Source organism: Anabrus simplex, chromosome 5, assembly GCF_040414725.1.
Source record: "Anabrus simplex isolate iqAnaSimp1 chromosome 5, ASM4041472v1, whole genome shotgun sequence".
In the NCBI taxonomy this organism is placed as follows: domain Eukaryota; kingdom Metazoa; phylum Arthropoda; class Insecta; order Orthoptera; family Tettigoniidae; genus Anabrus; species Anabrus simplex.
The window spans coordinates 68801177-68821648 of record NC_090269.1 but is presented as its reverse complement, the minus strand read 5'-3'; the positions used below and the strand labels follow the sequence as shown (position 1 = coordinate 68821648).

General features: G+C 38.0%; 1 protein-coding gene across 1 annotated transcript in view; it reads left to right on the top strand.

Moving 5' to 3' along the window:
- LOC136874354 (thrombospondin type-1 domain-containing protein 7B) overlaps positions 1-20472 on the top strand; it is a 193262-nt gene that overhangs the window by 77097 nt on the left and 95693 nt on the right. The window contains exons 11-13 of the mRNA XM_068227767.1: positions 611-772; positions 3468-3573; positions 12403-12518. Coding sequence (XP_068083868.1) covers positions 611-772; positions 3468-3573; positions 12403-12518 — 384 coding nt within the window. The remainder of the gene's footprint in view (positions 1-610; positions 773-3467; positions 3574-12402; positions 12519-20472) is intronic.

The following is a 20472-nucleotide window of genomic DNA, read 5'->3' as shown; positions in this document are numbered from 1 at the left end:
CACGAGAGTTGTCAAGAACAGACCTGAAACTTGTGAGATTATGATTCTCTCCCCAAGATCTATTATTTGTGTTAATTTGGTGAATCGGTTAACTTCCACCCTGTAGATATCAGGCCATGTCAGACTGTAGTTCAGTAACATGTAACATTGCCTGCCCATCTCTGAATACTAGCAAAGGCCTTGAAAGGAAAGTTAGTTTCTAGAGTGGCCTCTTCTATTTTTGCCAGCAGTATGCTTGATACACTGTTAGACAATGTTGCTCTGTGAGTAATAATCCTTTGTTAGTGCAACTGGTTAGGCATTCAGAGCATCACTGGACCCCTTTTTAATTGTGTAATGTTATCTTCTTATTCATCAAATAATCCCTCATTGAAATGTACAAAAACTGTTAATTCACATTTGAAAATATCACACAAATATTTAAAAAACTAGTTTGTAAAATTCTGCCAAGAACATTTTCCTTCAGGTCTTTTAAATACAGATTGTATGGAGTAAATTATGCAAAATCATACACTTAGAAAACATATAGCAATATTTTTATGGTATACAGTGGCAGTTCATTTTTTTAACAAAGTCTTTTTTTCTTAATTTTTTTTTCTTTTTTTTTTAGGAGGACATTCTTGCCCAGATCCAGATGAAATGCTACAGATTGAACCCTGCAACACCCATTCCTGTAATGGCTACAGCTGGCTTGCACTACCATGGCAGATCTGTCACTCTCCTCCAGACAATACCACCACTGACGCTCCACCAGTCATAGGACCAGATCAAGGTAAATCAAGTCTAAGAAGGAAGCATTGGACTAGTGTTCGAGACATATAATGTAAGCAGAAATGCATTCGCAGCAAATGTTTACTGAAAACAAGTTATTCTTCTGAATTATACCTAATACTCTCCTTTAAGTATATTACTTATGCTTTTTAACAAACTATTTTAGCTGCAAGTACTAGGACAGTATGTGTTAGTTTTTCTGGATACAAAGCTGCATCTGTGGATTAGTAATAGATTGTCTGCCTCTGGATCCCAAGATAGCGGATTCAAACCCAGCAGAGGTAGTCAGATTTTTGAAGGGCAGAAAAAAATCTATTTGACACTCCATGCTGTACGATGTCAACATGTAACAGATCTCTGGTGACACATTTGGTGTTTACCCAGCAAAATTCATTAAAAAACTCAGTCATAGACTCCCAAGAGAGATTCAGTTTATTCTGCCATTTGGTAGGCCTAGAGTAAGATGGAACATCAAACCTGACTAGCAGACAGCCCGATGGCATCAAATTAAAATGTCTGCACATGGTAGATGGGGCCATATAATCATACTAGTCATCAAAACATTTTTTTAATCATCTGAAATAAAAATATGCATCTATAGAGCAGTTGTTTACGAAGATGCTTTTCATTGTTTTCTAGCATATATCATTTTTACAGTACAATATACAAGGTACATAATAATATTATTGTAGCAGGTTTTATTGATATCTGTAACTGTAGGACATAAGACATGATGATAAACATATTTTCTGTGATTAAAATGTACTGTAGTTGACTTCTTCTTCCTATGGCACCTAGTTTCTGGAAACTCCCATTACAACATCCAGCAGTAATCTGCCATCATGGAATCATTTCAAAAACCTTGGTAATGCTACTCCATTGACTTTATGTCCTGGTGGAAACGTTCCCCTTGCTAACCGCTTACTTCACCAAGCTTTTGGGGAAGTCCAATGGGAATACAGAAAATTAACCTTTAATAATAATAATGTTTTTTACATCTCACTAATTGCACTTTTGATAGTTTTTGGAGAGGCTGTGGTGCTGTAATTTTGTCCTGAAGGAGTTATTTTATGTGCCAGTAAATCTGCCAACATGAGGCTGAAGTATTTGAGCACCTTCAAATACCACCAGACTGAGCCAGGATGGAACCTGCTGAGTTGAGGTCATGAACCTTTAATGACATCCATTGCCCAAGCTTCTTGTATGAGTGCAGAAGTTTGCAGATACTGTTTTTGAAATCAGGATCTTTCTTCATACATAAGTAATTGCTGCAAATCAATTTGAAATGTTTCCTATCTGCTTGATGTTTGAAAGAGTATTAAAGAAAGCTTCATCTTTAAGGATTTCTCAGATTCAAGGCTCAACAAAGACACCTTCCTTTAATTTTGCTTTACAATCAAGGAAATATGTCTCTCAGATATTGAAATCCTTCTGTTTCTTTGCCAGTGCTTTTACTATACACTTAACCAACCCCAATTGTATATGTAGAGATGGAAGAAATATCTTCTTTTTATTCACAAGAGGTTGGTATTTACCAGAATGATCTCGTGGTGTTTAAACTTTCCTTAGTTTCCAGTTATTCCTAATGTAATGTTGATTTGCACTGCGGCTATCCCAAAGGTATGGGAATAAGCAAAACTTTGTGAAGCCAGGTGATGATCCAGACTAAATGTTTTTCTCCTGTTCATCAAATTAAATGAAATCAAATTAAAATAACTTTATTTGCAAATAAAGTGTTTACCTAGGTGGAAAATGGTACACAAAAATGCATTACTGTATTATCAAGCACCAAATTTTAAATTAGCGAGAGAGGAAGACATGGAGATTATAATGTAACATGTCAGAATGGAAAAAGAAACCATGGTGTGGAGGTGGTGCTACTTGATGATGACTCAGCCAGAGTCATATGAATATATATACAAATATTCTCAACACCCCCTCTCGAGGGCTGAACCAGCTTCAACATTTCAGTCTACTAATAGAACCTATACTTGTCTTGTAAAATAAATTAGTCAGGAGTTTGGCTTCAATCTTTCTGTGAAGCAAGTCCTTCTGGTTCCGAAGAGATGGCAATTAGACAGTGTGAAATCAGTGCTGAAAGAGGGATATGACAATGTTGTCCATCTTGTGTTTTTGGATAGCATCCTTGGTTTTCTGACTAAATTGTGGTTGAGTATAGTTGCACAACAGCGAAACATCTACGTATGTCAATGTGGATTAACACAGTTAAGGTCTTTACGGTTACTACATATCAGGATTAATAGTGATTCCTTGAGCCGTGATGTCCACAAGCAAGAATCCCTCCAAATACCAGAAAGTGGTAGCCACTTTTCTTACCGAAGGTGCTACAAGTTTCAGTTGGTATGGCAACTTGCTCACAGTTACACATTTGCTGTCAACAACCTTGTTATTAACATGCTGCACGTTGTCAGTGTGTGGTCTTCCGCTGTAAATGAACATAGTTTTTCAACTCAATGTAAATGTCCTTGAATTAATTCCAAATTTATCTGGATAGTATTCAGCATATTCCTGAAAATCTATTCTGTATTTTGTTCATATTCTTGCCTCCATAAGTTGTGTTTTCTCTCAATATTTTTCTTAAAAAAAAGAAAACATATTCTGCCTGTGTATAATGATCATTGGTAGAACAATTTTAACAGATTTGGTAATATTTTAACTTGTAGTGGATGAAGAAGAAACTCTGATAAGAAATGGGACACTAGAACAAGACTGTGGACATGGAATACAAGAACGTGAAGTATGGTGCATGGAAGCTAATGACAAGCGAGTTGAAGATTGGAGGTTTGTATAAGTTTTTGTTCTTGTAAAATTAGAAAACATATTGTACTAAACATTAATGTATATTAACAATAAAATGGCAGACAGTAAGTGTGATATTGTTTTTGGTAATATCTTAAAAATCAATATCCCTCTGCTTGTAAAATAGGTGAAGACAAAATTGAACATGCATCATGAAGTACCAGGAGATATTATCTTAGAAATTTTAGTGGGTTCGAATCCCACTGACGGCAGCCCTGAAGATGGTTTTCTGTGGTTTCCCATTTTCACACCAGGCAAATGTTTGGGCTGTACCTTAATTAAGGCTACAGCCGGTTCCTTCCAACTCCTAGGCCTTTCCTATCCCATCATCGCCATAAGACCTATCTGTAATACCAATATAAATTGTCCGTTATTGGACATTATAAATTTTCCAGCTAACTCATTCCTGGTTACCAGCATTTCACCCCCATGTGCTAAGTCCAATAATGGACCATTTAAATTGGTATTATAAATTTACTCATTCGGGACAAATATTTCAGGTTCCCTATGGGAATGAACATCTATATCATTAGACCTATCTGTGTCAGTGTAACGTAAGGCCACTAGCAAAAAAAAAAAAAAAAAAAAACTTAGAAATTGTATAGATGAGTTTTATAGGTCATCTGCACAATCTTCTTATTTAGGCATCTATCCTTTGTTGAAGGTAGAGATCTTTGATAATTTTCTAATATCTTCATTCTTGAGCCACCTTGTTTCAGATAGGTCTTTAAGTTATTGAACCATATTTCCTGGGGTTTTTTTCACGCTCATTATTTTTTTCTCATGGTCTTCAGTGAATAATTATAGGGGTCTGTCTGTTGGGTTTTGCCTAGCTATATGTCCAGTCCACTGCCATTTCAGTCAATTCACTCTCCCTAGTACATTTGGTACATTTGTTGATGGACTACCTTGAAACTTTTATTGCTAAAGAGAGCAACCCCATGTTCAAGTCATGACTAGTCCAGCTTTATTGCAAACTAATGGCAAGTGACTATAATTAGCCTATCTTCATAATGCAAACCTTAATTTTCATATCACTGAGCAAGTTGGCCATGCGGTTATAGGTCACGTAGTTTGCATTTGGGAAATGGTGAATTTGAATCGCACTGTCAGCAGCCCTGAAGATGATTTTCCATGGTTTCATTTTCACACCAGGCAAATGCTGTGGCTGTACCTTAATTAAGGCCATAGCCTCTACCTTCCCAATCCTACCCCTTTCCCATCCTTGTGTTGCCGAAAACCTTTGATATGTTAGTGGAATGTGAAACCATTAGCAACATATTTTAAAATATTAATGTTGTTTTCACATTCTAAAGTATAAATTGTAATGGAATGTGTAATTCGTAACAAAGTTTTCAATTTTATGGGTTCTACTCTTCTTAAAGATAGGAAGTTTACAAAACCTTGATGTTATATCTCGAACGGAATATCCACTTGGCTGCTCCAGAAATCATAATGTAATTATCCTAACACAAGTAATGATCCTGTTAAAAGTTTTAAATGTTTTCTCATAAGATACCCTTTTTTTTTAAATTTTGCTTTATATCGCACCAAGACAAATAGGCCTTATGGAGACGATGGGATAGAAAAGGGCTAGGAGTGGGAAGGAAGTTACCATGGGCCTTAGTTAAGGTACAGCCACGTGTGAAAATGGGAAACCATGGAAAACCATCTTCAGGGTTGCTAACAGTGGGGTTTTGACCCACTGTCTCCCGAATGCAAGCTCACATCTGTGCAACCATTACCACACAGCCAACTTGCTTGGTAGGTAACAATTTCAGAAGTAATCCAAACATCAGTAAGCTTCCTAATAAAACCTATACTTGTCTTGTAAAATAAACTAGTCAGGAGTCTGGCTGCAATTCTTGTTTTGACAAAGGAAAACTTGGTAGTACTTGAGTTCATTGCTTACAGCTATAGCCAACAGTTATGGGATAGGAATCTAGTATAATAAAGGCTGTCCTCTATCCCAGCGAAATGCAACAACTTGTTGTGTTATTGTTTTTCACAAATGGACGAAACACCAGTGGATATACGCTGACCTGTACCATGTGGATAGCTGTCCACAGCTCCCTGCTATTTGTAGGTGCAGAATCTTGAGTGCGAATGGACCATAAATGCTCTATTGGGCGAACAAGGTGGTCACAGCACTCATTGAAACTCTCCAGAAAGTTCCTCAAATGAATTTTGGACAACTTGGATTTGGTGAATTATCCTGCTGGAATATCTCATCGTTGCGATGTCACGTAAAGTCCATAAAAGGCTGCAAGTAGCCATCTGTTCAGATGGGCTGCCAGATCCATCCCATGACACATTAACACACTCACCACTAGCCTATATGGTGCCTTGTTGACGATTGGAGTCTGGACCACACCTAAACTCTACTATTAGCTCGAAAAACTGGAACCATGATTCATCAGGCCACATCAAAAGTTCTTCAGAGTCCAATCAGCAACATCATCCACCCAGGTGGGAGATTGTGCTCAGAGTTGTGGCGTTAATGATGACTAGACATCGGATTTATATTCTGTATAAATCACCAATATAAGCATGCAACTATGCTACGAAAAGTGGTGAAATATGCACTTAAGAATGCACTTATTTTCATGCTATTGAACACTTTTATAAAATAATAATAATTTCGTGTGGCTATTTCTAGCCAGGTGCAACCCTTGTAAGGCAGACCCTCCGTTGAGGGTGGGCGACATCTGACATTTGTAGGTAACTGCATGTTATTGTGGTGGATGATAGTGTTATGTGTGGTGTGTGAGTTGCAGGGATGTTGGGGACAGCACAAATACCCAGCCCCCGAGCCACTGGAATTAACCAATGAAGGTTAAAATCCTCGACCTGGCTGGGAATCAAACCCAGGACCCTCTGAACCGAAGGCCAGTACGCTGACAATTCAGCCAACGAGTCAAACTTTTATAAAATGTAAACATAAGATTCCTTTATTAAATTCATGAGTTCACCTCCTTATCTAAATAGTTAGCGTGCTGGCCTTTGGTCACAGGGATCCTGTGTTCAATTCCCAGCAGGGATACGAATTTTAATCATCATTGGTTAATTTCATTGGCATGGGGGGCAGGGTATATTTGTTGTCTTCATCATCATTTCATCGTCATCACAACACGCAGGTCGCCTATGGACATCAAATCAAAAGACCTGCACCTGGCGATCCGAACATATCCTCGGTCACTCCCGGTGCTAAGAGCCATATGCCATTTCATTTATTGAATTCATGCGATTCACCCATGCCAATACATAAAAGGATCATGTATAAACAATTGCATGAAAAACAAACAAAAATCACACTCTACTTACAGCTGCAGTTGTGGCTGTTTCACTGGTACAAACAATCTATGCATAGTTTGTGAGATTTCACATTGTTCACTCTTAAAACATATGTACACGTCCTCAGTGGCAGCTGGTGCAGAAAATCAGTTGTGTGCTGTAAACCATACCCCCTCCAAAAAATGAAAATATTCAGAAACACATGTGGTTTTCAAGAGGCTCTCCTCTGAGTTTTCCATACTGAACAAACACACAAACAATCCCAACACATATACACATTCCTCATACAAAACTAATTAAACACACAATAACCTGCTATTTACATTTACAAACTCAGAAACATTTGGTGTGAGTGCACAAAAAACAGAACTTCTTGACGTTACCAAACTCATTTAACGTCGTAATGCAAAATTGCATGTTATGTTGTTATAGTGAAATTTATAAACTAGACATTTTGTAATTAAAGAAAATCACAATATCATGTTCTCATTTTTACAATATAAAAAGTACAATTTTTATGGCTCATCGATTTACTAATGTGACTGTAACCGCTTTTTGAGTCTACATAAATAAAAATAATAATAGAAATAGTAAATAACATAATAATAATAATAATAATAATAATAAGGTAATACTTAATAATATGAATAAGGAGGTAGAAATATGACGCAGTGGCGGAGAATTCATATAAACCAAAACAGGGAACACTTACAGGCCTAAAAATGACAACTAAGACAGGATGTGGAAGCTGCGGGAAGCCCTTATCGGGGTACATGGAACGTATGACGTTATGGGGGAGAAAAGACTTACAAGAAACACCCTCTAGCTCAACTATATTAAAAATGACAAGAAAGGTTTACAAAATACAGTTCCTCGACACGGAAACAAGACATACTTAAGTAACTTAACATAAAATATGATTTAACAAAGAAGGTAATGCTATATTAAAGGTATAGTTTAAAGCGAAAGTATTAAATGGATGAAAGAATTGAAAGTACAGCAATTGGAACCTAGGGTAAACTCGGACTCATCAAATTAAAAGTTTTAAGATGACATTAACCGAAGAAATAATGAAACACAAAAGGAATTAAACTAAATTAAACGAAACCGGAAAACATTGAGAATAACATTGCAAAAACACTGAAATAACACTTACTTCGGAAAGGCAGGAGTTCCCGAGGGTAGCCCTCGAGCGCGAACGCTCGCGAGGGCAGTCGGATGGAAAATGACACCGAGCTCACGCATCACAATTTGAAGCCGGCCACAAGGCCGGAAATGGCCCGATTACAATTAGCCAATAAGATCAAACTTACCCTAGATTCCTGGACCTTTTTGCCAATAGGAAATCTCGTGACCATATATGGTAATTTTAACATCGTTAGCAATTGCACAAGTTCTGGAACATTACGATTACAACACCAAAATTTCATCATAGGAAACCGCGCTTGCAGTACAGGTACAGGATGCTCCAAAATAAATCACCTTACAAATTTTACATCAGATTACATAAAAACTACATTTAAAAAAAAAAATCACTTCAAAACACTTTTGCATGTTGCAACGTTCATACAGTTCAATATTTCTTGATGTTTCCATATTTTTTAAAAAAATTTACAAACATATTTCAGTTACACAAAAACTTTAAAATTTATATTTCTAAATACACTGTAGTTCCAATTCTCCATCCCACCAACCGGTGACAGTGACTATGGAATAGGCAAGTTGGGAGTATTAAAAGACCTGGTGGGAACAGCTGATGGCTTCCTCTACAGTATTTTATTTTCCCGTTTGCTTTGAGCGATCCCCTCCTAAATACTACTACTGAGTCAAGAGGGTGCCACTTGCCACGTTCTCATTTCAGTTGAAATGCAAGTGTGACCACTGCTGCCTTTCTGTGGTCGAATGAAGAATCGCTGTGAAATGATGTCTTGGCGGTGTCTCCACAGCACGTCGGGAAAGTTGGGCACTCGTGCACAAAAGGTGGAGTTTCTGATTTCTGGCAAAAATGTTAGACATTCTCGCTGAGCTGTGATCTGCACAGCACCCGGTATGGATCGCATTAGTTACCTGGTTGTGAGGGGAATTGAATGATTTCCTATTATTTGGCCAACGTCTTCTTCAGTGTACTGTATTTTATTGTAGACAATGTATTAAAGTAATTTATTTTTCAAATAGGCTGGCCCTGTGGTGTAGGGGTAGCATGCCTGCCTCTCACCCGGAGGCCCCGGGTCAAATCCTGGCCAGGTCAGGGATTTTTACCTGGATCTGAGGGCTGGTTCGAGGTCCACTCACCCTACGTGATTAGAATTGAGGAGCTATCTGATGGTGAGATGGCGGACCCTTTCTAGAAAGCCAAGAATAACAGCCGAGAGGATTCGTTGTGCTGACGACACGACATCTTGTAATCTGCAGGCCTTCAGGCTGAGCAGTGGTCGCTTGGTAGGCCAAGACCCTTCAAGGGCTGTAGTGCCATGGTGTAGGTTATTTTTCAAATAGACAATGTGCTGCAGCACTTCAGCACATAAAGTATGGCCAACCCTGCACGTCTCCTAGATAAAACACAGTGTGTTAATCAATATACATGAAAAATCATAATTAGTAAGGCTGTAAGAAAACCGTGTAAGAAGAAGCACAACTGCAAAAGAAAACCTTAAATACACATTCCTCTTTAATTTTGCACTGTGCACCCTACTTTTCCTGTCCATAATTTGCTTTGTAGTACACCTCCAACAATTTTCTCCAAGTTTTCCGATGTAAAACTGTGGCATTTGTCTGTTAAATTAGCTTCAGTGCAGAAGAAGATCTCTCTACTTCCACGAATGTGACAGGACGGTACTTGATTTCGGGAGCACACGCTGTGTTCTTGTCTTGATTTTTCCTTGAAATCTTACCACAGCTGTAATGTTCATTCAGAACAAAGTCACTCATTCCGTGAAAGTTCACGGCATTAATTACTTTACACTTTTTGAAGATTGGTAGTAATGCATGTTAAAATATGCATAATAAAAGTTGAAAACATGCACAATAAATCCAAATTTGAAATATGTGCACTAATCTCAAATATATGCAAACATGCATATATATGCACTATTAAACTTAATAATTCATCCGATTTCACCTTCAGACACACTTCCTTGTCGGTTTTGGAGGTCTACATATCGGAGAACAAAATATGCTTTTGCATACACATCCAATGTGTAATGATAACACTCTATTGCCATGGACAGTAAGTAACAAACGCTACACTGAACTGCTGGAAATGTGTCTGACACCACCTGCATTGAGTGTGGATGTGATTTGAGTCAGTTTGGCTTGTCTGTTCTAGGTAGACACCTCTGACCACAATCATTAAGCATCTGTGGTCAGTCTCTTTGCTGTCTACTGTGAGTGATAATGCCTTCCATGATGTATTCCTGATACCATCATTGACTGCACAATGTTAAATTATGAGGCATACTTTTTAAGTAAGGGCCATTTGAAAATAACTACACAAAGAAAGACAGTTTTCAAACACCACATTTATTTGCAGTTTCTACACACTTTACTCTATTTTTTTAACATAGCTGCCAAGTTTGTTTAAACACTTATCATTCCTTACAACTCAGTTTTGAATACCCTCTTCATAGAAACTTGCCTCCTGCGCCGATAACCAAGAGTTCTTGATCTTGCGCTGGGACAGAGTGTGTTTGGCCTTCACTTTTACAGGCAAATGTGTGTGGCTCCATTCCATGCTCCGTTGCTTCGATTTGGGCGTGATACGCGAAACCCATGTTTCATCTCCCGTTACGATCTGACTCAACATGTCGTCACCTTCTTCTTCTTCAGCATAACGAGTCAAAAATGTCATCAAACACTAAAATCTTTTGTTTTTGTAAAATATCTTTTGTTTTTGTAAAAGATTTAAGTGTTTGATGACTTTTTGACTGTCAAGCCCTGTTTGAAACCTGATAATTCATGTCACCTTGCCGTGACCAGCACAGATAGTATTTCCACTCACTCTCAAGGTGTTAGATCACAACTGATACATGTCTGAGTACTTCCAAGACTGTCACAGTACAGTGGTGGAACCAATTATAACCTTTACATACTGGTATCTCATGACTTTTGGCACAACAGTATACTAACCTACATCAGATCTGTAAGAATAAATCATCATCATCATCATCATCATCGTTGACCACCTCCAGTTTCCCAGGTGTGGTATACGAGACCCTTCCATTTTGTTCAGTCCATGAACCATTCTTTGTTCACAATCCACTCCCAATCCTGACCTCTCTCCTCTACATCCTTCATCATTAAGTCTGTCCATTTTTCTCTAGGTCTGCCCACTGGTCTCTTTCTCCTTATTTCTCTTTCATACTCCTTTCTTGCAGATCTATTGGCACACATTCTTTTCACATGACCAAACCACTTCAGTCTTTCCTTTTGGATCTTCTGGAGTAAGGATTGTTCTAGTCCTACGTCTTCTCTGACTTTGTCATTCCTGACTTTATCCCTCCTGGTCTTCTGGATTATTGTGCGTAGGAACTTCATTTCTGCTGCTTGGAGTTTCGAGTTGTCCTTTCTTGTTAATGTAGCGGTTTCCAGGCTGTATGTAAGGATAGGGGTGTAGTATAATTTATACAGTGTCATCTTGGATTTGAGTGGTACTTGTTTATCCCGTAGTAGCTGTCTTACTTGGAGGTAAAAATGTATTGCTTTGCTGATTTCACTGTTTACTTCATATTTAACTAAGTTATCCTTGGACATTGGAGCCTCCATGGCTCAGACGGCAGCACGTCGGCCTCTCACCGCTGGATACCGTGGTTCAAATCCCGGTCACTCCATGTGAGATTTGTGCTGGACAAAGCGGAGGCGGGACAGGTTTTTCTCTGGGTACTCCGGTTTTCCCTGTCATCTTTCATTCCAGCAACACTCTCCATTCTCATTTCATAGCATTTATCACTCATTAATAAATCACCTTGGGAGTGGCGACTCCATTGTAATAACAGCCTATATAGGTTTCATTCATTACATCCCTGACCTGGTCAATGACTGGAAAACAGGTTGTAGGTTTTCATTTTCACTACATTTAGGAGTCTATATAGCCATTGGATTGCTGGGGTTCCTCCTGCTCTCAACATGTCCACACTTAACTCATCTATTCTTGCAGCTTTCCCTTTCTTCATACTTTTAAGGCTCTTCTCTATCTCCAGCCATGTGATTGGTGGCTCCGTATTTTTACTGGTCTCTTCACTTTTTCCAGATTCTTTTCTGTTTTGAATTACATTTGATGCCTCTCCATTCAGGAGCTTGTCAAAGAAGGTCTTGAATTCTCTCCTGATTAAAATTAAGATTGTAAATTAAGATTGTAGTTCTACATTGAATGATTTCCAAATTCATTTTTGAATGTCAGAGTAGGATGTAAAATGATTTCATTCATGGTGAGGAAGAACTTTGAAGAGTGTACTCTTCAGGAGTATCCTACAGTATTTCACATCTCAATGTTTATGAAATGTTAAAATTGTTTTCTTTCAGGTGTGAGCCACTTCCCCGTCCTAACAGTGTACGGTCATGCTCAAGACCTTGCCCAATAGACTGTCAGATGTCACCTTGGTCTGAATGGTCACCTTGCCCCCAACAGTGTGTGCCAGGTACAAATAATATGAAGCTATTTTTCTCTAGAGTATGTTAAGGTAGCACATTCTAAGAACACACCAAACACAATATTTTCCTAGTTATTTTTCAAACATTTATAAGTTTGGCATTTCTACTTAATAATATAAATGAATCGTGATTACCCCATTAAAACAGGGTTTAATCATCATCAGGATTCTTTTGTACCTACAGTATAAAATGTATCATAGAGGGGTCTCTAACAATTTATACATGCTTTCCTGAAAGAAACCAAGTTTATAAAATAGAGAAGCAGAGTAAATTATATGTGCTGTTCTAAAACAGACCCTGTGTTACAGAATCCTTGAATTTTTGGAGACAGGTGTCTCTGTCAGTTACAACATTAGGAGAGATTGCCATCGTAGCCTTAAGGGGTTCATTAATAATTCTAAGAAATCATTGTTACAATTAGGTTACTCTCTGAATTTCTCAAGTATACCTAGTTTTTCTAAAAATGAATGTAAAAGTATACTTTGTCACAAGGCAGCCTCTACTTGTGAGGAAATATTTCATAAAATAAAACATGGTGGAATAAAAATTGCTTTCTCCAAAAATTCCTTCTCACTTTTCATACTTGTTCAGACATAAACACATTTAATGGTGCCATAACTTGAACAGTCGAGTACCAGTACCCTGTGTGTAAGTGATGGTATTAGGTTGATACTGTTAGTATCTTGTTTATAGGAAGACAAATCAGCAGAGTTTCGAAGGAGACATTATGGCGGACAATCTTGTTGTGTTGTGTTGTGTTGTGTTGTGTTGTGTTGTGTTGTGTTGTGTTGTGTTGTGTTGTGTTGTGTTGTGTTGTGTTGTGTTGTGTTGTGTTGTGTTGTGTTGTGTTGTGTTGTGTTGTGTTGTGTTGTGTTGTGTTGTGTTGTGTTGTGTTGTGTTGTGTTGTGTTGTGTTGTGTTGTGTTGTGTTGTGTTTCCCAGTGTAATTTTGTAAATAATGTGTCCTTGAAGTAAAGCAACATATGAAATTTGGTCAATTTCTCTTGTTCTCAAGATTTGGTAGCCCTGACTTGATCTCAGATGAAAACAAGTTTAAGGTAAAACTTATAATTTCTGATTACTAGTGATGAGTGAAAAAATGAATACGCTTCTAGCAAAACATGAGCTGGTGAGATCATCATTTACAAAGTGTTACAATTTGCTAATGAACCTTTTGACAGATTGATCTAAGGAAAATGAAGTAAGAACAAAGTTTTTCAATTTACAGAGTTCATATGGGGAATTATCTGGTTTTGATAAGGAAATCAGTTCCAAACTGTTAGATTCTGACAAGAAGACAAACAAGGATTATGAAGTTGAATATATGTCAATGGAACAATGTAAAGAGAAAATGGACAATGCTAGAGTGGAAATGGTGACATTTCTTAGTAGGCTAACTGCATGGACTGATTGGACTTTGTCAACATGTTTATCTCCATTATACACTTATAAGACTTCATTAGATCCTCCTACTTAATACAAAGTGTCCTCCTCTATCTATGAGGGGGTCAAATTATTCATTGACCAAACATGTTTCAACCTATTTTAGGCCATCTTCAGTGGATTTTAACTTTATAGTGCATATGTAGCACTCAACATTGTGCTTAATTAAAGTTTTCAGTATTCGGGAGATAGTAGGTTCGAACCCCACTGTCAGCAGCCCTGAAAATGGTTTTCCGTGGTTTCCCATTTTCACACCAGGCAAATGCTGGGGCTGTACCTTAATTAAGGCCATAATCGCTTCCTTCCCACTCCTAGCCCTTCCTTGTCCTATTGTCGCCATAAGACATATCTGTGTCGGTGCGACGTAAAGCAACTAGCAAAAAAAATTAAAAATTAAAGTTTTGGACACAGTAAAGGAAATCATAAAAATATTACATAGTACACATTCTAGAGGTTGAGGCTATCCCAGTTAAAATATTCATGCACAGTTTTTAATTGACTATTGGGGTAACTGTAAAGTTTGAATAAAATGTCTTGTACAAATAACTGTTTAAAGTTCAAGGATGTGCTCTGAAAGCATAGTATCCTCAAATATAAATATAAAATATAAAATGTACATTCTGTTGTACAAAGATAATAATTGGAGTTTGTACACAGTACTAAAATGACTATAAAATCAGCTTAAATTCAAGATGTGGTCACTTGTCTTGATTACAAAATATAAATACCGATAGTAGTTATGTTACCAATGTAGTTGGACCGTTAGTGGACATTATAAATTTTCCAGCTAACTCATTCCTGGTTGTCAGCGTTTTGCCCCAGTGTGCTAAGTTGGGCTCATCAGTTGGTAAATAGCACACCCACCAAGACTCATGGAAGGGTTTGTTTGGAAGGGTAATAGGGAGGTACATTCAGGGAAATGGGATGGCCTAGGGAGTGGTGATAAGGGAACAGGGAACTGGAAATCAAGTAGGGATGACATAAAATTGTTAGTGTTGAACTGTAGAAGTATTGTAAAGAAAGGAATAGAATTAAGTAATTTAATAGATATATATTTACCAGATATTGTAATAGGAGTTGAATCATGGCTGAGAAATGATATAATGGATGCAGAAATTTTCTCACGGCACTGGAGTGTGTATCGTAGAGATAGGATAGGAATGGTGGGAGGGGGAGTGTTCATTCTGGTGAAAGAAGAATTTGTAAGCTACGAAAAAGTTAAAGATGAGACACATGAAATTCTAGGTGTAAGGCTAATTTCTAAAGATAATAGGCAACTTGATATATTTGGAGTGTACAGATCGGGAAAGGGTAGCACTGACGCGGATTCGGAATTATTTGATAGGATAGTCAGCTATGTGGGAAACGACATGGAAAGAAATGTGATTGTAGCGGGAGATCTGAATTTGCCAGATGTCAATTGGAAAGGAAATGTGAACGACAGGAAGCATGACCAACAAATGGCAAATAAGTTAATATGGGAAGGACAGCTGATTCAGAAAGTGATGGAACCAACCAGAGAGAAAATTATCCTGGATATGGTGCTGATAAAACCAGATGAGCTCTATAGGGAAACTGAAGTAATAGATGGTATTAGTGATCATGAAGCTGTTTTTGTGGTAGTTAAAAATAAATGTGATAGAAAGGAAGGTCTTAAATGTAGGACTGTTAGGCAGTACCATTTGGCTGATAAAGCAGGCATGAGGCAGTTTCTAAAAAGTAACTATGATCGGTGGAAAACGGTAAATAAAAATGTAAACAGACTCTGGGATGGGTTTAAAGAAATTGTTGAGGAATGCGAAAACAGGTTTGTACCTTTAAGGGTGGTAAGGAATGGTAAAGACCCACCTTATTATAATAGAGAAATAAAGAGACTAAGAAGGAGGTGCAGACTGGAAAGAAATAGAGTTAGAAATGTCTGCGGAAGTAAGGAGAAATTGAAGGAACTTACTAGAAAATTGAATCTAGCAAAGAAGGCAGCTAAGGATAACATGATGGCAAGCATAATTGGCAGTCATACAAATTTTAGTGAAAAATGGAAGGGTATGTATAGGTATTTTAAGGCGGAAACAGGTTCCAAGAAGGACATTCCAGGAATAATTAATGAACAAGGGGAGTGTGTATGTGAAGATCTTCAAAAGGCAGAAGTATTCAGTCAGCAGTATGTAAAGATTGTTGGTTTCAAAGATAATGTTGAGATAGAGGAGGAGACTAAGGCCAAAGAAGTAATAAAATTTACATATGATAACAATGACATTTACAATAAGATACAAAAGTTGAAAACTAGAAAAGCGGCTGGAATTGATCAAATTTCTGGGGATATACTAAAGACAATGGATTGGGATATAGTACCATATCTGAAGTACTTATTTGATTATTGTTTGGTCGGAGGAGCTATACCAGATGAATGGAGAGTTGCTATAGTAGCCCCTGTGTATAAAGGAAAAGGTGTTAGACATAAAGCTGAAAATTACAGGCCAGTAAGTTTGACATGCATTGTATGTAAGCTTTGGGAAGGCATTCTTTCTGATTATATTAGACATGTTTGTGAAATTAATAACTGGTTCGATAGAAGGCAATTCGGTTTTAGGAAAGATTATTCCACTGAAGCTCAACTTGTAGGATTCCAGTTAGATATAGCAGATATCTTGGATTCTGGAGGTCAAATGGACTGTATCGCGATTGACCTGTCTAAAGCATTTGATAGGGTGGATCATGGGAGACTACTGGCAAAAATGAGTGCAATTGGACTAGACAAAAGAGTGACTGAATGGGTTGCTATTTTTCTAGAAAATAGATCTCAGAGAGTTAGAGTAGGTGAAGTTTTGTCTGACCCTGTAATAGTTGAGAGGGGAGTTCCTCAGGGCAGTGTTATCAGACCTTTATGTTTTCTTATATATATAAATGATATGAGTAAAGGAGTGGAATCGGAGGTAAGGCTTTTTGCGGATGATGTTATTCTCTATAGAGTGATAAATAAGTTACAAGATTGTGAGCAACTGCAACGTGATCTCTAAAATGTTGTGAGATGGACAGCAGGCAATGGTATGTTGATAAACGGGGTTAAAAGTCAGGTTGTGGTTTTCACAAATAGGAAAAGTCCTCTCAGTTTTAATTACTGCGTTGATGGGGTGAAAGTTCCTTTTGGTGATCATTGTAAGTATCTCGGTGTTAATATAAGGAAAGATCTTCATTGGGGTAATCACATAAATGGGATTGTAAATAAAGGGTACCGATCTCTGCACATGGTTATGAGGGTGTTTAGGGGTTGTAATAAGGATGTAAAGGAGAGGGCATATAAGTCTCTGGTAAGACCCCAACTAGAGTATGGTTCCAGTGTATGGGACCCTCACCAGGATTACCTGATTCAAGAACTGGAAAAAATCCAAAGAAAAGCAGCTCGATTTGTTCTGAGTGATTTCCGACAAAAGAGTAGCGTTACAAAAATGTTGCAATGTTTGGGTTGGGAAGAATTGAGAGAAAGAAGAAGAGCTGCTCGACTAAGTGGTATGTTCCGAGCTGTCAGCGGAGAGATGGCGTGGAATGACATTAGTAGACAAATAAGTTTGAAAGGCGTTTATAAAAGTAGGAAAGATCACAATATGAAGATAAAGTTGGAATTCAAGAGGACAAACTGGGGCAAATATTCATTTATAGGAAGGGGAGTTAGGGATTGGAATAACTTACCAAGGGAGATGTTCAATAAATTTCCAATTTCTTTGAAATCATTTCGGAAACGGCTAGGAAAGCAACAGATAGGGAATCTGCCACCTGGGCGACTGCCCTAAATGCAGATCAGTATTGATTGATTGATATCATTGAGGCCACTGCGTAGGCTACTTGGAGCCACCGACATTGCCAATGCACTGTGAGAGACTTTGTCTCATTTCCAAAAATTGATGCCAGCCTGGCCATCAAATGATCCCTATGAGAATCAACATCTATATCATCTGATGATATACTGATATCATTATTATATTTCTGCAGATTTCTGTACAGGAGGAAGAAAGAGATTATTTATGTTTCTTATGGTGGAAAAACTAAAGTGAAAAGAATTTGATAATCTTAAAACATTGCAGAGTTGTGTCTGGAGTAAAGTGCATCCCTTTTCTTCTTGAAGCTATAATTACCATATTTACCTCGTGTATTAGACCTCCTTGGCGATTTTGAGATGAAGAAAATGAAAAAGAAATCTCACATACAAGACGCCCCCCCCGTGTAATGCATTAGAGAAGAACAACGATTCCGCTTCAGAGCGGCTACAAGCCTTATGCAGCTCTAATGACATTACGCAAATTTGTGAATAGTTTTGTCCGTACGACCCACGCATTGAAAACACATGTCGAAGTCATGAGGTACGTCTGTGTTTCGTAGTTAAAAAATGTCTGCCTCCATAGCGTAGGCTTACTGAAGCTCTGATGACGTCGCACAAATAGGTGAATAGTTTCATGTCCAACCCATGCATTGCAAACACACATCAGTCGTGTATAAATGTCTGTGTTTTGTAGTTAAGAATGTCTACCAGCGTAATGGTTAGCATAATTAGCTGTGGTTCTCGGGAGCCTGATTATTCTGGAAGATGAAGAAAGAATTCTGAGAGTGAAAACAAAAACATCTGAGCATGTAAATAAAGATCTTCTATATGCAGTGTTGCACTCAATCAAGCACAAATTATTTGAACTCGTTATTAAGGAAGAGCACATTTCAATGAGTCATTCAGGAGTTGCTACCTTTCGGATAAAATTGAGAAGATTCTGGTTATTGAAAGAAAGAAGGGCTATCAAAACGCATTCCATGTAAGTGGCTTAAGGCAAAGTGAATTCAAAGAGTCCATGTACTGCTCCCAGAAAGTAGGGTGAGGGATGTTGCTGTGTTCGAGGTATCAGGGGTCGAACTGGCTGGATCTCTATTGTTGAAGGATAGAAGGAACAGTTGGATAGTCCTGTTTACCTGTACAGTTTAGCGAGCCATTCATTTAAAACTCATTACCTCCCCATCTACAAGAGATTTTCTGCTTGCACTGAGAAGATTTGTATCTTGCAGAGGGGAACCCACTGGGTACCATAGTTGAATGTCACCTGTCTGACTGGTTTCAGCTCCATTATTTTTACAGACTGGTTCAGGCACTTAATTTAGCATGCTCATCCATTATTTGATGATACCATTGTCTTGGTACTAGATGAGCACTATTCTCATACTGGGAGCTTCGTTGTAATTTCTTTAGCAAAGCAACATGGAATGATAATATTGTCTGAATTTCTCCTCACTTATCACACCATCTTCAACCCCTTAATGTTTCTTTTATGAAGCCTTTCAGGTCATATTATTGAGCTGAAAGAGAATCTTGGTTGGTTGCTCACCCTTTTAAACTAGTCTCTATGTATATGTCTTTTCACGAGAGTGTAATCCTGATGTAAACAAGGTATGTCCACGCCTCCGCCAAAGAAGGAGTTGTGATTCGCTGAGCGCGTAGTACCGACCTCCACCCCATCAACATCTCGTGTTTGGACGTACAGGGCTGCGCATTGAATACCATAACAGTGCGAAGGTCTGAACTTCTGAATAAATGAATAAACCTGGATTCTGTTAACTTAGTTTATTGAACACATTCACAATGCGCTGCCTATGGTCACTTCTGAGCAGTTTTCCTCTCTTATACTTCACTACTTGCAATGGTCCTACCTCATGCTCCATTTCTCTCACTGTGAATACTGGCACTGACTGTTGCTGCAAGTTGCAACACCTTATCTCCATGCTGTACAGCTTGTGACTTTTCCTCTCTACGAGAAGACTTCCTGTATTACAACACGCCTTGTGCCTTCATTTTTCTCATTATTTAATCACTATTTTGTTCTAAAAATCATATATATACCGGTATATATGACAAGCATTTGATTACTCTCTAAATGTAATAAAATAAAATAAAATTAATGCCACATATTACTTTCCTTCGAGCTTGCATACAGTTGAGTGAGTGCGACGGTTGCTTCTCCAATCAACTACGTTTATGTACACGCGCAAAGGCAACGTGCTCCACCTAGTTGTTTACATCAGGATTAAACTCTCGTTAAAAGACATATATCAAGTTTGTTCTTTAATCAGCAAGGTGTACATACGAACTCCTATGATGGAAGCAGCACTGAATGAACTTGAGGAAATGTGGCATTTTAACCATCGCAGGATTTGGCAGACATGACCAGCAACCAACAACATCTGTCTGCAACCAACAATGTTTGGAATTTTCATGGGCAGTTTTACAATGACAGCCAAGGAACAGGAACCATCTCCAACCACTCTCAGACTAAACCAACAGAATTCAATAAATCCCAAATCAGAGAGACCATTTCCTTATCCCCCTTTCAAATGAGTCCACTACCAACACTTCCAAAATTTTAAATTCAAGCAGAGGTAGAAAAACTGCTGTTATAACTACTTCTCCTTACAAATCCCAACTTCATTAAAAAGTGGTTAGCCTAAAGTTACACAGCTCTCTCAACAG